The following is a 16,491-nucleotide window of genomic DNA, read 5'->3' on the forward strand; positions in this document are numbered from 1 at the left end:
GGCATCTCTGTTAGCACAGGGGGAGAGGGCAACTGATAGGATGGCCTCTAGCTACCATCTATCTCTCTGCCACCCCTCAGAATGCACGCAGTGCCCCTGCAGAACACACAACCCCTGAATGCCTAGGAAGCCACTTATCTGCCACCTCCCTCCTAAAGCCCTTTGCCTTTGTCTGCCCATGAGGGAGGAAGGAGTTGGGGGGAGGAGGAAAGGCCACAACCAAATGGCCATAAGCTGGTGAGAATGCCCCACAAATGGAGAAGTGAATATGGAATGTATATGTTTCATCAGGTACCAAGATCACATGATGGGTTTGTTTTGTCCATGATCTTTAGCGGGGAGGTGGCTCAAATGGCCAAGAATCTGCTTGGAATGCAGGAGATGCGGGTTCAATCCCCAGGTTGGGAAGATCCCCTTGGAGAAGGGAACGACCACCCGCTCCAATTTTCTTGCTTGGAGAATCCCATGGACAGAGGAGACTGGTGGACTACAGTCCATAGGGTTGCAAAGAGTCAGACACAACTGAGCAATAGAACAACAGACTAATAATGACAACAAAAAAGACAGGGAGGATTTCAAATCGGTCAGGAATACCTGTTGTAATGGAATTTTCAAAGCCTTTGAAAAATGCCCATATTAGCTTTTATAAAAAGGAGAATACTTGTGAAGGTGAATATTAGCACTCTTAATTAGAGCTTTCATGGTTTGCTGTTGCTGACTTTTGTTTTTTAATTTTTCTTTTAAAAAAAAGTTTGTTTGGCTGTGCTAAGTCTTTGTCGTGACACGTGAGGTCTTCCATCCCTGTGTCCCGTGGCACATGGGATCTTTAGCTGTGCCATGGGAACTCTTAGTTGAGCCATGTGGGATCTAGTTCTTTACCCAGGGATCAAACTCAGGCTCCCTGCATTGGAAGTGAGGAGGCTTAGCCACTGGACCACCAGGGAAGACCATGAATGCTTTCTTTCATAAAGCAATATTCTCAAACTATAATATCAACCACCATCAAAATTAATATTATATACTTCACTTAAAAATTTCCAAGAGGATATCTAAGGCAAGAATAAACTCTAATAAAATTGAAGTTGCTCACATCCAAAGCTCAGCGAAATGCCTCACAATGACTAAATGAGCTATAGGGACAAAATATGTGTTGATTTTAGGATCAATTTTTTTTCTCAAAAAAATTCTGAGGCAGAGAACATCATGACCTCTTCCTAAATGAACTGGTCCAGATGAAACCCTAACTATCGCCACCATGCTGTTCCCTCACCCTGAAAAGCCCTTCTCTCTTTTCCTCTCTTCACTCTTGTAAAACCACCAGCCACTTCAAAGGCCAGGACCTAAAGCACACACCTGAGAAATTTTCCTTGTCTAACAAGCTTACTGCACAGGCTGTATCTTTATCTTGCAGCCTTTCTGCTCTTTTGGACTTAATTTGTTGAAAATTATTTGGTACTCAGAGTATTGTTTTGTCTTGTCCTCATATAACTGCATATGTTTTATGTTCCTTCAAGAACACCATCATAGTGCCTAGTATAATAAATGAATGTTTAATGAACAAGTGAACTTAAGTGCTAATGACTACAGGAATTTTAATGGTCTCTCAGGGGATTCAATGGATTATAGATGTTATTTATGTAGAACTTTAATTTACTTCACTCTATAAAAGACAGTGGTATTTATTTCTGTTCTGTGGTAGAGTTTGGTTGTTTACTTTAGGACCCATGAAGACAGTCTAGAATTTTTCTCCTTTTCTATCTTCTTTTGCATCTGCTTTGACTTTAGGGGGATGTCTGCTTGTGCAAGAGTGTCTCTGAGCTAGTGTCTAGTCTAAAATCATCTTCTTTTTAAAAAAATACTTATGTATTTATTTGGCTATATGGGTCTTACTTGCGGCATGCAGGGTCTTTTTTTTTTTTTTTTTTTTTCTTTTTTTAAGTTGCAGCATGTGGGATCTTTAGTTAGAGCATGCAAACTCTTCTTAGGAATCTAGTTCCCTGACCAGTGATTAAACACAGACACCCTGCATTGGGAGCACAGAAGAGTGTTAGCCACTGGACCACCAGGAAAGTCCCTTAAATTTTCTACATTCTCTTCTAAGCAAAGCCATTCTAGTGTTCATTTAGCAAATCACCTGGGATTTACCTACCCAATTTTGAAACAGAGAAAATACTTTGACCCTTTCTGTACCAAAGAGAATCCTTGACCCCAAAAATGTCTGTAGTTGTACTGTCCACAGCAAAACCCAGTTTGGTTGCTGAATGTAGAGTACAGCAACTAGGTGATGGAGTTCAGTCCTGGCATGGGAGTACTTCTCTGAGTTTGGCTTCCTCATTTGCAAGCAGGAACTAGCACCAGGGCTTTTGTGAGGACTGAATGAGGGAATCCATTCAATGCAAAAGTCTGGCTCAAGAAAAGTGAGGGTTCACAGATGCTAGGAATTGTTTTTGTGATTTATTATTGCTAGTTGTGACCTTTGATAAGTGATCTAGCCTTGCTATGCAGCAGCATCCTCATCTTAAAATGATAATAAAGATGAAAATGAATTCATCAGGTCATTGTGAGGATTACATGAGATAATGGATATAAAGCAGGCTTGGAGCATCATCAGTACTCAATATCTCAGTAACTGTTACCATCTGCATGATCACCATCACCATCACTTTCATCATCATCCTCCTCCCCATTATTAACAGACTGTCAGAAAATGGCACAGCCAATTTATTAAGAGGCTTTTCCTAATAATAAAATAGGTATGTGGAACAGGAAACTCAATCAGGGAAATAATAAAGCAAAGGACCCCTACCGGACCCAACTAAGTCCTCATAGAGAGGACTTCTTTTTTTCCCAAGGTTACTGATTTTTATTCTAATAAGCATATAACATTAAGTCAGTCTTACACCAGCTACCTCTTGGACAGCCCAAAGATAAAATATAAGCCCCTTCCCTGAACAACTATGGGTGGTAAGTTTATATTCAGAGAAAATAAAATCAGCTCCACCTTGGCATTTTATATTAATAGTTGTGAATTATTAATAACCATCAGTGTGACTTTGAAAGAAAGTTCATTTTTTCAAAAACTGCATGTCAAAAACCTATTTTTTAAAAAACACTGTTTTTCTTTAACAAAATGATTTATATACCCCAGGTGTGATATAATGACATCAGTATTTTAGAGGAACTTCTGAAGTAGGGAGGGACATGCACATGGGGAAAATAAACCTGGAGGTAAAGGTGAATCTTCCTTTGATGGAAAAGTGAAGCTATTCTGATGTGTCCTGATGCTGTATGGATAATAATACCACTGCTATGAGAAGCAGAAATACATGAAATTTAAAATTAGATAGATATTAGATATATACGTGTGTGTTAGTTGCTCAGTCAGGTCTGACTCTTTGCAAGCCCATGGACTGTACCCTGTCAAGCTCCTCTGTTCATGAAATTTTCCCAGTAAAAATAGTGGAGTCAGTTGCCATTTCCTTCTCCAGGGATCTTCTTCATCCAGGGATTGAACGGGGGTCTCCTGCACTGCAGACAGATTCTTTACTGTTTGAGCCACCAGGGAAGCCTTTAGATATATATTAGACATATATACTGACTCATGGGAGCTGCCCATGCTAATGTGCACTTTGTTTTTCTCCCAAACAAGTACAAGAAATTATAAACTATTATAACCTTAACTTTCAGTTCTGAATATATCATAGTGAACATAGTATGTGGAGAAAAACATGGGTATCATTCAGTGGTTCAGCTTCCTAGGAGTCCCATTCTAAATGTAGACATAATTATTGTTTTGATCCCAAGTTCCATGTCCCCAGTTTCCCCCTAAGTCAGTCTCTCCTATCGGGAAGTTTCCATAAGCCTCTTCTCATTCTCCATCAGAGGGCAGACAGACTGAAAACCACAATCACAGGAAACTAACCAATCTGATCACATGGACCACAACCTTGTCTAATTCAATGAAACTATGAGCCATGCTGTGTAGGGCCACCCAAGATGGACGGGTCATGGTGGAGAGTTCTGACAAAACGTGGTCCACTGGAGAAGGGAATGGCAAACCGCTTCAGTATTCTTGCTTGAGAACTCCATGAACAGCATGAAAAGGAAAAAAGATAGGACACTGAAAGATGAACTCCCCAGGTCGGTAGGTGCCCAGTATGCTACTGGAGATCAGTGGAGAAATAACTCCAGAAAGACTGAAGAGATGGAGCCAAAGCAAAAACAACACCCAGCTGTGGATATGACTGGTGATGGAAGTAAAGTCTGATGCTGTAAAGAGCAATATAGCATAGGAACCTGGAATGTTAGGTCCATGAATCAAGGCAAATTGGAAGTGGTCAAACAGGAGATGACAAGACTGATCGTCAACATTTTAGGAATCAGCAAACTAAAATGGACTGGAATTGGTGAATTTAACTCAGATGACCATTATATCTACTAGTGGGCAAAAATCCCTTAGAAGAAATGGAGTAGCCATCATAGAAACAACAGAGTCTGAAATGCAGTACTTGGAGGCAATCTCAAAAATGATAGAATGATCTCTGTCCATTTCCAAGGCAAATTATTCACTATCACAGTAATCCAAGTCTATGTCCCAACAAGTAATGCTGAAGAAGCTGAAGTCAAATGGTTCTAGGAAAACCTATAAGACCTGGAATTAACACCCAAAAAAGATGTCCTTTTCATTATAGGGGACTGGAATGCAAAAGTAGGAAGTCAAGAAACACCTGGAGTAACAGGCAAATTTGGACTTGGAGTGCACAATGAAACAGGGCAAAGGCTAATAAGAGTTTTGCGAAGAGAACGCACTGGTCATAGCAAACACCATCTTCCAACAACACAAGAGAAAACTATACACATGTACATCACCAGATGGTCAATATCGAAATCAGATTGATTATATTCTTTGCAGCCAAAGATGGAGAAGCTCTATACAGTCAGCAAAAACAACATTGGGAGCTGACTGTGGCTCAGATCATGAACTCCTTATTGCAAATTCAGACTTAAATTGAAGAAAGTAAGGAAAACCATTAGACCATTTAGGTATTACGTAAAACAAAACCCTTACGATTATAAAGTGGAAGTGACAAATAGATTCAACGGATTAGACCTAATAAACAGAGTGCCTGAAGAACTATGTACGGAAGTTCGTGACATTGTACAGGAGGCAGGGATCAAGACCATCCCCAAGACACGAAATGCAAAGAGACAAAATGGTTGTGTGAGGGGGTCTTACAAATAGCTGTGAAAAGGAGAGAAGCGAAAAGCAAAGGAGAAAAGGAAAGATATACCCATTTGAATGCAGAGTTCCTAAGAATAGCAAGGAGAGATAAGAAAGCCTTCCTCAGTGATCAGTGCAGAGAAATAGAGAAAAACAATAGAATGCGAAAGACTAGAGATCTCTTCAAGAAAATTAGAGATACCAAGGGAACATTTCATGCAAAGATGGGCACAGTAAAGGACAGAAATGGTATGGACCTAACAGAAGCAGAAAATTTTAAGAAGAGGTGGCAAGAATACACAGAAGAACTATACCAAAAAGATCTTTACGACCCAGATAATCATGATGATGTGATCACTCACCTAGAGTCAGACACCCTGAAATACAAAGTCAACTGGGCCTTAGGAAGCATCACTACGAACAAAGCTAGTGGAGGTGATGGAATTCCAGTTGAGCTATTTAAAAACTTAAAAGATGATGCTGTGAAAGTGCTGCACTCAATATGCCAACAAATTTGGAATACTCAGCAGAGGCCACAGGACTGGAAAAATTTCAGTTTTCATTCCAATCCCAAAGAAAGGCAATGCCAAAGAATGCTCAAACTACTGCACAATTGCACTCATCTCACACGCTAGCAAAGTAATGCTCAAAATTCTTCAAGCCAGTCTTCAACTGTACATGAACCATGAACTTCCAGATGTTCAAGCTGAATTTAGAGAGGTAGAAGAACCAGAGATTAAATTGCCAACTTTCATTGGATTATTGAAAAAGCAAGAGAGTTCCAGAAAAACATCTACTTCTGCTTATTGAATATGCCAAGGCCTTTGACTGTGTGGATCACTATATAAACTGTGGAAAATTCTTCAAGAGGTGGGAATACAAGATCACCTGACCTGCCTCTTAAGGAACCTGTACACTCAGGAAGCAACAGTTAGAACTGGACATGGAACAACAGACTGGTTCCAAATAGGGAAAGGAGTATGTCAAGGCTGTATATTGTCACCCTGCTTGTTTAACTTATATGCAGAATAAATTATGAGAAGTGCTGGGCTGGAGGAAGCACAGCTGGAATCAAGATTTCTGGGAAAAATATCAATAACCTCAGATATGCAGACGACACCACCCTGATGGCACAAAGTGAAGAAGAACTAAAGAGCCTCTTGATGAAAGTGAAAGAGGAGAGTGAAAAAGTTGGCTTAAAGCTCAACACTCAGAAAACTAAGATCATGGCATCACTTCATGGGAAATAGATGGGGAAACAGTGGAAACAGTGTCAGACTTTATTTTGGGGGGCTCCAAAATCACTGCAGATCATGACTGCAGCCATGAAATTAAAAGACACTTGCTCCTTGGAATAAAAGTTATGACAAACCTAGAGAGCATATTAAAAAGCAGAGACATTACTTTGCCAACAAAGGTCCATCTAGTCAAAATTCTAGTTTTCCAGTAGTCATGTATGGATGTGAGAGTTGGACTATAAAGAAAGCCGGGCACTGAAGAATTGATGCTTTTGAACTGTGGTGCTGGAGAAGACTCTTGAGAATCCCTGGACAGGAAGGAGATCCAACCAGTCCATCCTAATGGAAATCAGTCCTGAATATTCATTGGAAGGACTGATGCTGAAGCTGAAACTCCAATACTTTGGCCACCTGATGGGAAGAGCTGACTCATTTGAGAAGACCCTGATGCTGGGAATGATTGAAGGTGGGAGGAGAAGGGGATGACAGAGGATGAGATGGTTGGATGACATTACCAACTCAGTGGACATGAGTTTGAGTAAACTCCAGGAGTTGGTGATGGACACGGAGGCCTGGGGTGCTGCAGTCCATGTGGTCACAAAGAGTAGGACATGACTGAGCGACTGAATTGAACTGAACTGAACTGAACAAGTCCCTTGTGAAATAAAATAATAAAATATGACTTTTTCTTGAAAGTGAAGCATAGTGTTAACTCAAGATAGCATAAGAGTCTTCTTCCTAAACCATGACTCAGATCCTTGAAAACAAAGTCATTTGCTGGTAGCTTTCAGTACATGCCTATAAAAAGGATGCAATTTTAAGTCACTCTTTTGCATTGGAAAAGACCCTGATGCTGGGAAAGGTTGAGAGCAGGAGGAGAAGAGGGTGACAGAGGATGAGTTGGTTGGATGGCATCACCGACTCAATGGACATGAGTTTTAACAAACTCCGGGAGATGGTGAAGGACAGGGAAGCCTGGCGTTCTGCAGTCCATGGGGTTGCAAAGATCAGGACTTTGCAACTGACAGGACTGAGCTGTTTGAGCTGATCAACAACAGCAAGGCTCAGGATAGAAAATGCCTACACACAAGCACATATAAACACAAAGATAACGAGTATTGTAAAACTCTATATACACTGCAGGCAGTGCTGATAAATCCAGTGCACAGTGGAAACTTAGTATTATTAACTAAAAAAGTTAAGGAGAGCTATCAGGCAGTCCGTATGAATTCCCTATTTGGGCAGCAAATATAAGGAAAGAAACAGTTTATCTGCTGGGAGAATTTCTAGTGCCCATGTTGGCCACATGGAAATCATAGGGTCTCTTTACACCTGCATTTCATCCTCTCTCATACCCTGTAAGATGGGGGGAAGAGTACTTGTATTCCCCAACTTTCTCTGTGGCATTTTTGTAAGCACTCTTGGTAGAGGGAGATACATACTATCAAACACTACAGAATAATATCCGACAGAGCTCTTCTCTGCTACTCAGAACTTGTTCATGATCAGACTTCATATGGTATCTGTCAAATCTAGGTTTTTCATTTCTCCCTTTGAACCCTCTAAATATTGTACAGTTGAGTAATCAAAACATTTCATTGAGGTGTTTTTTTTAACAGAATTGGATTGAATTTGCAATGAAATTAGGACAGAATCTCTTTTGATTCCTAAATTGTCTTTCCTGTGTTTAGTTGGAGGCCACCCAGACATTTTCTAACATATGATGTTTCAAATGAGATATGGTAACAGTTACACACTAGTTGTATAAAATAGATAAACTATAAGGACCTATTATATAGCACAGGGAACTATATTCAATATCTTGTAATAACCTATACTGGGAAAGAATCTGGAAAGACTATATATATACATATATATGGTCTTTCTATATATATATATATATAGTCTTTCTGTAGTGATTCAGTTATACATATATATATAACTGAATCATGTGTTGTACACCTAAAATATTATAAATCAACTATGCTTCAATTTTTTAAAAAATGAGATATGGTAAAATATAAAAGTTAGAAGGGATTTTTCACTTGGATGAAGGGGACATGGTGAGAAGAGACAGTGAGGAGTAGAAGAGAAAGTCAGTATTTCTCTGTCTTCTAGGAGGGTGTCAGAAGTGACCCAGGACATGCTTAGCTCTTCCTTCTCTCAGTCCTTTTTTTGCCTCCTTGGGTCTTCCCATGCCTGACTCCTCTCTCTAACAGACTCAGCTCCCAGATCACCTCCCAGCAAGACATCTCACTTTCCACTCAGTAGAACCTTCCTCAAGTCCTCCATCCATCTATCAGTTCAATTCAGTTCAGTTCAGTTCAGTCGCTCAGTTGTGTCCAACTCTTTGCGACCCCATGAACCACAGCACACCAGGCCTCCCTGTCCAACGCCAACTCCCGGAGTTCACCCAAACCCATGTCCATTGTGTCAGTGATGCCACCCAACCATCTCATCCTCTGTCGTCCCCCTCTCCTCCTGCTCTCAATCTTTCCCAGCATCAGGGTCTTTTCAAATGAGTCAGCTCTCTGCATCAGGAACCCATCCCATTTAGCCCTTCACTGTTCTGATCCCTCACTTGTTTACTTGCTTATTGTTATTTATCAGCACATCTTTTTTTTTTTTCTTCCCATTTCACTAGGTATAATTGACACACAGCACTGTATGAGTTTAAGGTATACAGCATAGTTATTTGACTTATATACATCATGATATAATGACCACAATAAGTTTAGTGAACATCCATCATCTCATATAGATAGAAAATAAAAGCAATAGGAAAAAAATATTTTTCCTTCTGATGAAGACTCTTTAAGATTTACTCTCAACCACTTTCACCTGGGGCTTCCTAGGTAGTGTTAGTGGCTAAGAATCTGCTGGCCAATGCAGGAGCCGTAAGAGACACGAGTTCAAGTTCAATCCCTGAGTCAGGAAGATCCCCTGCAGGAGGGGAGGCCATGGCAACCCACTCCGGTATTCTTGCCTGGAGAAGCCCATGGACGGGGGGCTTGACAGGCTACAATTCATAGGGGCACACAGAGTCAGACACAAGTGAAATAATTATCACACATGCACAGTAGCACGCATGCACTTTCATATGTAACATAGAGCAGTATTAATTATTTCAGTCATGGACATCATATCCCCCATACTTATTTGTCTCATAACTGAAAGTTTGTACCTTTTGACCATCTTCATCCAATTCCCCCTCAGAACACTTATTATTTACTTCTTTATTTTCTGAGTCGCCTGACTAAAATATGAGTTCTTTTAAGGCAAGATTTTACCTGTTTTATTCACCTCCACTTTTTTGGCACTAAAAAAAGTATCTATCTAACACATTTGAGATGTACCAGGTAATTTTGCTGAATGAAGAATGATAAGACTCTGTGCTTCCTCCAGAGAAAAGTGCTCTCTTTCCCCACCCTCACTTCCTTCAGGATGTTCATCACCTACCCAACCTTGCCACTTCTCTCTCTGACCCATTTTTCCTGCTCCAGCTCAAATGCTGTAAAGTCCCCACCCCCCCACACCGGAACCCCCACACCGCCTCCTTCCCCCACGCCAACCCTCACTCCTGCTGTCACTCCTCCTCATATCCTATCTCTGCTAAATTGTTAGTGTGTTAATATCCTTGCTCTTCCAATCGCCAACTCAGTGATCTCAAGTAAAATGATTTAACAGCTCTGTGTCTCAGCTTCCTCATCTCAAAACGGGAGAAAACAGAAACAGAAAATAACTATAGCCGCTGTCAAGATCAAGTGGGAAATTCTGTAAAACACTTGAAAGAGCCTGAACAGCACTAAATGCTAACTATTCATAATTATTCTTATCCCCACATATTTGAACACGTCATTGAACTGCTACCTTTCATTTTAAAACCTCAAATGTGTTTGCCTTGTTTCTTCACATAGTATCTACCGTGTCATGTCCACCTATGAAGCAGGTCAGCAAAAGTGGTTATGTGATTCAACTTAATAAAGGGAAAGAAAAATAATGAAGTAACCAAATCAGTAAGATATTTTGTTCACTTGAAGATATGTACCTTGTATTCTTGAAATGTTGATGAAGAAAGCTCAGTGTTTAAAATTCTGTACTTTCAGCAATAAATTAAACTTAGATTTTTACATATTCGCAAATACTGTCTGCTTGAAAGTGAACAGGCTTCAAATTTGTCAAAGTCTTGGTCACTTTTTTTCTCTCCTGAGGAATGTTTTATCAGTATTAGCTGGAAAGGAACTGGAAATCTTGTCTTCTGTTTGACTCTACCTAAATGATAATTCATGGGGCTTCTCAGGTCGCACTCGTGGTAAAGAACCCACCTGCCAATGCAGGAGATATGAGAGATGCAGTTCAATCCCTGGGTCAGGAAGATCCCCTGGAGGAGGGCATGGCAGGTCACTCCAGTATTCTTGCCTGGAGAATCCCATGGACAGAGGAGCCTGGCAGGCTACTGTCCATAGGGTTGCAAAGAGTCAGACACCACTAAAGCTACTTAGCACAAAGGCATGCAAATGGTAATTCACAGACCCTTTTGATTGTGGCCCAGACAATAGAAAATAAAATCAAGAAAAGGCAGTAATCAAACTTAGAGAATGACTTATGGTTGTGGGGAGTTGGGAGAAGAATGAGGGGAAGGAATAGTTAGGGAGTCTGGAATGAACATGCACACACTGCTCTATTTAAAATGGATAACCAACAGAGGGAACTCTGCTCGGTGTCATGTGGCAGTCTGGATGAGAGGGGAGTTTGGGGGAAAATGGATGCATGCATTTGTAAGGCTGAGTCCCTTTGCTGTCCACCTCAAGCTGTCACAACACTGTTAACTGGTTATACTACAATATAAAATGAAAAGCTTTTAAAAAATAAAGCAGTGATATTAATTTTTATATTAAATGAATGTAAGTGAATAGCAGATGAAATTAATAAATACGAGGGGAAAAGAAGCAAATTCCACCAGCGCACATTTCTTGGACTTCATGAGGAATGTGTCATTGGCTTCCCTTCTTTATCCTATATGATTCCAACAAATTAAGCTTTTCCAACTGGCAAGTTCTTAATGCTGATGTAATGCTGCCTGTCCCTGGACAGCTGAGCTCAGCAGCTCTAGTTCCATTTTTCCTTTCCAAAGAATAGCTAAAGAAACATTCTTTGGATAAGTGTAATATGTTTGCTACATTACAAGAAATTTTGTTCACATTTTCCTCTATTGCTCTGTTTATTGCCCCATTATTTCTATAGATTTGATTTATTTGGGGCCAGGTGCAAATTTTAATGAAAAGAAAAAAAGTTCAAACCAGCCCAGAGCAGTCTAAAGGAGGCTCTAATGTTCCAGAAAAGACATTTTCATTTCATGTATGCACAGAGTTTAGTCCACCGTTCAGACCTCGATTGATGGATTGATTTTTAATATGAGAGGGTTTTCCCTCTTCCTCCTCCTCCTTTCTCTTCTCCTTTTTTACTCCTCTCATTCTCTCCCTCCTCCTCCCTGCCAGCCTCCCTCCCCTCTACCTCCTCTCCCCCTCCCTCTTCTTGACTAAAAAATAGATAATGTATTCAATTGACACAAAGGGTAATTCTTTGATAAGTTTGTTTTCTTAAAGAAAGAGGCAATAATATACACAACTCTGTAACTTTATCCTGACGATGTATCAAGGATGTTCCTCAAAGTCAATACTAAAACCTACCACATTATTTTCAATACCAGGAAAATATTCTATAGTATGGGTAGTGTACAATTTTTCAACCAATCTCTAGATGAATGGTCAGGTTGCTTTTAGCTTTATTTTCCACTATCAAGATGAAATTTAATATTTTTGAATGTATGTCTTTATATACAGGTACTTTTGGTTCTATAGGGTGGAATAAAAAATGTAAGACAAATGGATTAAACAATAACATATATTTATACATATATTTAACATATATTTATACATATGTACATATGTATAACATATTTTTAACATATATTTATATATTTATATAGATCTCTATAGTAACATTTTCATAGAGGTATAGATACTGCCATAACTTTATCTTTTAAAATATCATTTTAGCATTCCATTTTCTGATTTTTTTCCTCAAATTCATGAGACACATTCTGTGAGTTTTGTCCATCATGCAAATGATCATATTTATAGACTCAGTTGTAGTTGGTAGCATCAGTAGAACAAAGTTTTACTAATCACATTTCTATTTAGATCATTTTACAAAGATTCCTTTGTTTCTGAAATTTTATAATAAACCAAGTCTATCGGGTTTGTTTTTTTTTTTTTTTTTTGCTTATTCTCAAATATGGTCTAGATATTGAGTCAGCAATTTTTTTTTTTTATTAGTGCTACATACAAGGTAGCTCAGATGGTAAAGAATCTTCCTGTAATGCAGGAGACCGGGGTTCGATCCTTGGGTTGGGAAGATCCCCTGGAGAAGGAAATTACAACCCACTCCAGTATTCTTGCCTGGAGAATCCCATGGCCAGAGGAGCCTGGTGGGCTCTAGTCCATGGGGTTTCAAAGAGTCAGACACAACTGAGTGACTAACACTTTGACTTTACACACTTTTACTATATATATAATATACATCGTGGGCCTATTCTGAAATAAAGGTGAGAATTTTTTTCTTTTTGGCTCTGAATCAACGGTTTATTGGCTAGCCTCTCAAAGTTTTTTAACTTGAAAATGTGTCCACTTGACATAGAATAATTTTTAATAAGAAAAATTCTAGGATCTCAAAAAGACCATCTCTTTTGTATTCACTGATCAACATGTATCATTTCATCTAATTCATAAGAACCTATAAGATATGTATTTATAGATAAGGAAACAGACTGGAAAAGGTTAAGTAACTTGTTCAATGCCGCACAGCAAGTAGGAAAACCCAGATTTTACTCCATTATCTGTCTGATTTTGAGTCCATACTCTGTACGCAAACATGCCCCTAGTTTCCTGTTTAACTTGACACATTGACCATCACCTGTTTTGGTCCCAACCTTTTTTCTTTTCTTGGTTTTAAGTTACATGTCCATCTTAGCAGCCAGTGGTCAATGGTGATGAGGGTGCCATCGGCTAGAGTATTTCTACATAACTGGCATGTAATTTTGACTTAATGTGTACTGAGCCCTCTTGTCCACTCTTGGAGAAGGAGGAGGATGTTTCAGGGCCAGTTAAGCTCATCCTTCTTCTGGGGTTGACATCAGCAGCCTGATGATGGCTGCTGGCAGGACTACTTTCCATGGAACATATATCAGCCTCAGTCTTCATCCTCCCGTTACTGAAGATCTTTTTTACCCTAGCATGTTAAAGCTACTCAGTAAACACTAAATCAGTCTCATGTGACATGCTTGCTAGATGAACACTTTTCTCCTTTTTGTTTCTTTAACCCTAAGGCTTATCTGGGGAACTAATACCATTTATCTCTGAGACTTCCAAAAGACACGGTGGAAGGTACCTCAGATCTCTCCTATTTAATAAGCTGTCAATGAGGGGAGGGTTAGTGACCTGCTTCCAGTCCTTATTATATTAAATTAAGGTTCTACTTGAATAATTTCTTCACTAATAATTCTAGAAATTTTTCGACAGTGGAAAATTTAAGGAAGAGTCATATCATTTTAAGAGAGAACACATTCTCTCCCTTGGATTGTCGTGAAATACACAGCCTTTTGTAAAATCGTCAAAAGGGTTTTCTTTCTTTTTTTTTTATACTTAATATGCCATCATGTATATAATTCTTGAATTGGGTAATAGTATTTTTCTCTTTCTCATAGCAGTAGGTATTTTTTTTTTTAATATGGACATACATGAAAACACAGACTCATTGTTTTAAAAAAATGAACACAGGAAGAGGACTAACTCAGATAAGTTTGGGATGAAAATCTCCTGGGAGTGGAGCGATAGAGATAGACGGTCTTGTAAATGGCAGGAAATCTTTCTCTCAATTCTTTGATTGCCATCCAGGTCTTTGGGGAGGAAATAAAGCATCAGGCAGAATCTGTAGTTTGGCACGTTGAGGTTAAGGTTGAACCACTGCCTGCTAGTCCCTTCCCCAGCATCGCAACCCCTCTTTGACAAGATGGACTGACTATTAACCAAGGCTGTGAAGCAAGCCCGAAGGACCCCTGAAGCTGGTGCCAAGCCAGGGCGCCTTGGGCTGGTACAAGCAAAGCGGCTAAAACCACAGAGGTGCTGCGAGTGGCTTCTCGCCCCGGGACGCTGCCCGATGCGCACAGGCTCTCACACAAGTCTGTCCAGAGAAGAGCATTCCCATAACTGCACGCACCCAGGCTAAACTGTGCACACTCACACCCCAAATTCAGAACGCAGAGGGCCTGACACCCTTGATGCACTTTCCGCAGAGCAAGCAAGAGCTTCCCTTCTTTTCCCGTCTTCCAAGTTGCCAGCCCTGGGACTGGGTGGCACGTGGGTGCGACTCGAGCCTTCCCCGTGTTGCCCTGGGACCCTGGGGGCACTCCGACGTGCCCAAGAGACGCCCAAGCAACCCGCGCTGCTTCGACGCTCCCAGAGAGGACAAAGGGGGTCCGCATCCCAGTAAAGAATCGGCAGCCTGCAAGGAGATGGGTCCCTGGGCCGGCCGAGAGTGCCCCAGGGGAGCGTCCCAGGAACTCGGAGCGCCCTCCCTCTCCCGGGGTGCGCTCACCATTTGTAGCCTCTGCCGCGCTTGAATTTGAGGGTCAGCGCCGTTTCCAGAAACAGCAAGAGATTGAGCAGCGCGAGCAGCCAGTACCACGGCTCCTTCTTCACCGCGGTCACTCGCCAGACTCCAACCAGCGAGTGCAGCACGAAGAGGAGCCGGGTGGCCAGGGCGTTGAGCAGGACCAGTCCCTCCATGCCGCCCGGAGCGCGCGCGCTGCCCGCGCCCGCAGACCCGGCCCGGAGCCGGGGGCGGAACGTGACAGCTCCGAGACCTGCGGCGGCTGCAGTCCTCTCGCCCTCCGAGAACAGGAGAGAGCCGAGCGCCCCTCCCCCAAACTTCCTGAGAACTCTCCAGAGAGGGGATGCTAGCCCCAGCTTTCCGGGCTTTCCGGGGAGTGTGAGGCAGCCCTGCTCCGGCTCCCAGGCGTTGTTCTCCTGCTTTTGTCCATCTCCCCTCCCAATCCCTGGGGGTCCTCTTTCCATCCCTGCCTTGACCCCTCACCCCTCAGGCTTCCGTGGGGTCACCGAGAACTTCCCGCATTGGAAAGAGGAGGGAGGTGCGCTGAAAGGCGTGGGGTTGCACACCAGAAAAGGGGAGGGGGCGCGCTGCGGGGTGTCCCTTACTTTTCCACGGAAGTACTTTCATTGACTCACATGTTGTATAGGAACCAACCGGGTCTCCTAATGACTCTAAGATGGGATGCAGGAAAGCCAGGGAAGCAGGCAGGTTTAGATATAGGGATCCAGCCCAATTTGAAGAATTAAAACTTCCCTGGACTAGAGGAAATGAGGCGGGCTAGGTTTTTTCGCAGAGCTCTCAGTACCTCACTTAGCAAGATAGGTAGCTGGGGTTAGCTCTACTCTTAGGACAGGTATTATTAAAGCAAAGGGATATTCTTTATTATGTCTCCCCAACCCTCACCCACTACCCTGACTATTTTTTTTCCCTAAAGGAAATAGAGTGGCAAAACAGGAAGGCAGGGGGACAGTGCAGAGAAGATAAAAGATAAAGCCAGGCTTAGATTGGAAGGAGAAATTCATGGACTGGGGAACTGTACCCTTGACATCAATGACTAATGAGGTAAACTGCCTTTCCAGCACCCAAGGCAAAGAGGAAACTGAAGGGTTTTCCAAAATACCTCCATGATTTTTGTTTCCTTGTTTGGTCTCCTACCACCTGTACCACTGTTTACTTAACATTTTTCGTTAAACGAACTCAAATTTTTACTGAAATAATGTTTAAAGGAAACTTTCTATCACTTGTAAATGGAAAATCAGTGTAGTAGGCTACAGATGGGAAGTAATTGCAAAAAATAAATCAGCTAAAATGAAGCTAACTTACTGAGATCTTGCTAGAGATTAACTATTACCTTCCAAGGCT

At 41.3% G+C, this 16,491-nt stretch overlaps 1 protein-coding gene across 1 annotated transcript in view; it reads right to left on the reverse strand.

The window, feature by feature from the left end:
• The window catches only part of TMEM26 (transmembrane protein 26), a 66,423-nt gene extending 50,635 nt beyond the window's left edge, over positions 1 to 15,788 (reverse strand). Inside the window, exon 1 of the mRNA XM_061161599.1 lies at positions 15,115 to 15,788. Within this exon, the coding sequence (XP_061017582.1) occupies positions 15,115 to 15,593 (479 nt within the window). The 5' untranslated portion in view covers positions 15,594 to 15,788. The remainder of the gene's footprint in view (positions 1 to 15,114) is intronic.
• Positions 15,789 to 16,491: the final 703 nt, after the last annotated feature.

Source organism: Dama dama, chromosome 15 (genome assembly GCF_033118175.1).
Source record: "Dama dama isolate Ldn47 chromosome 15, ASM3311817v1, whole genome shotgun sequence".
In the NCBI taxonomy this organism is placed as follows: domain Eukaryota; kingdom Metazoa; phylum Chordata; class Mammalia; order Artiodactyla; family Cervidae; genus Dama; species Dama dama.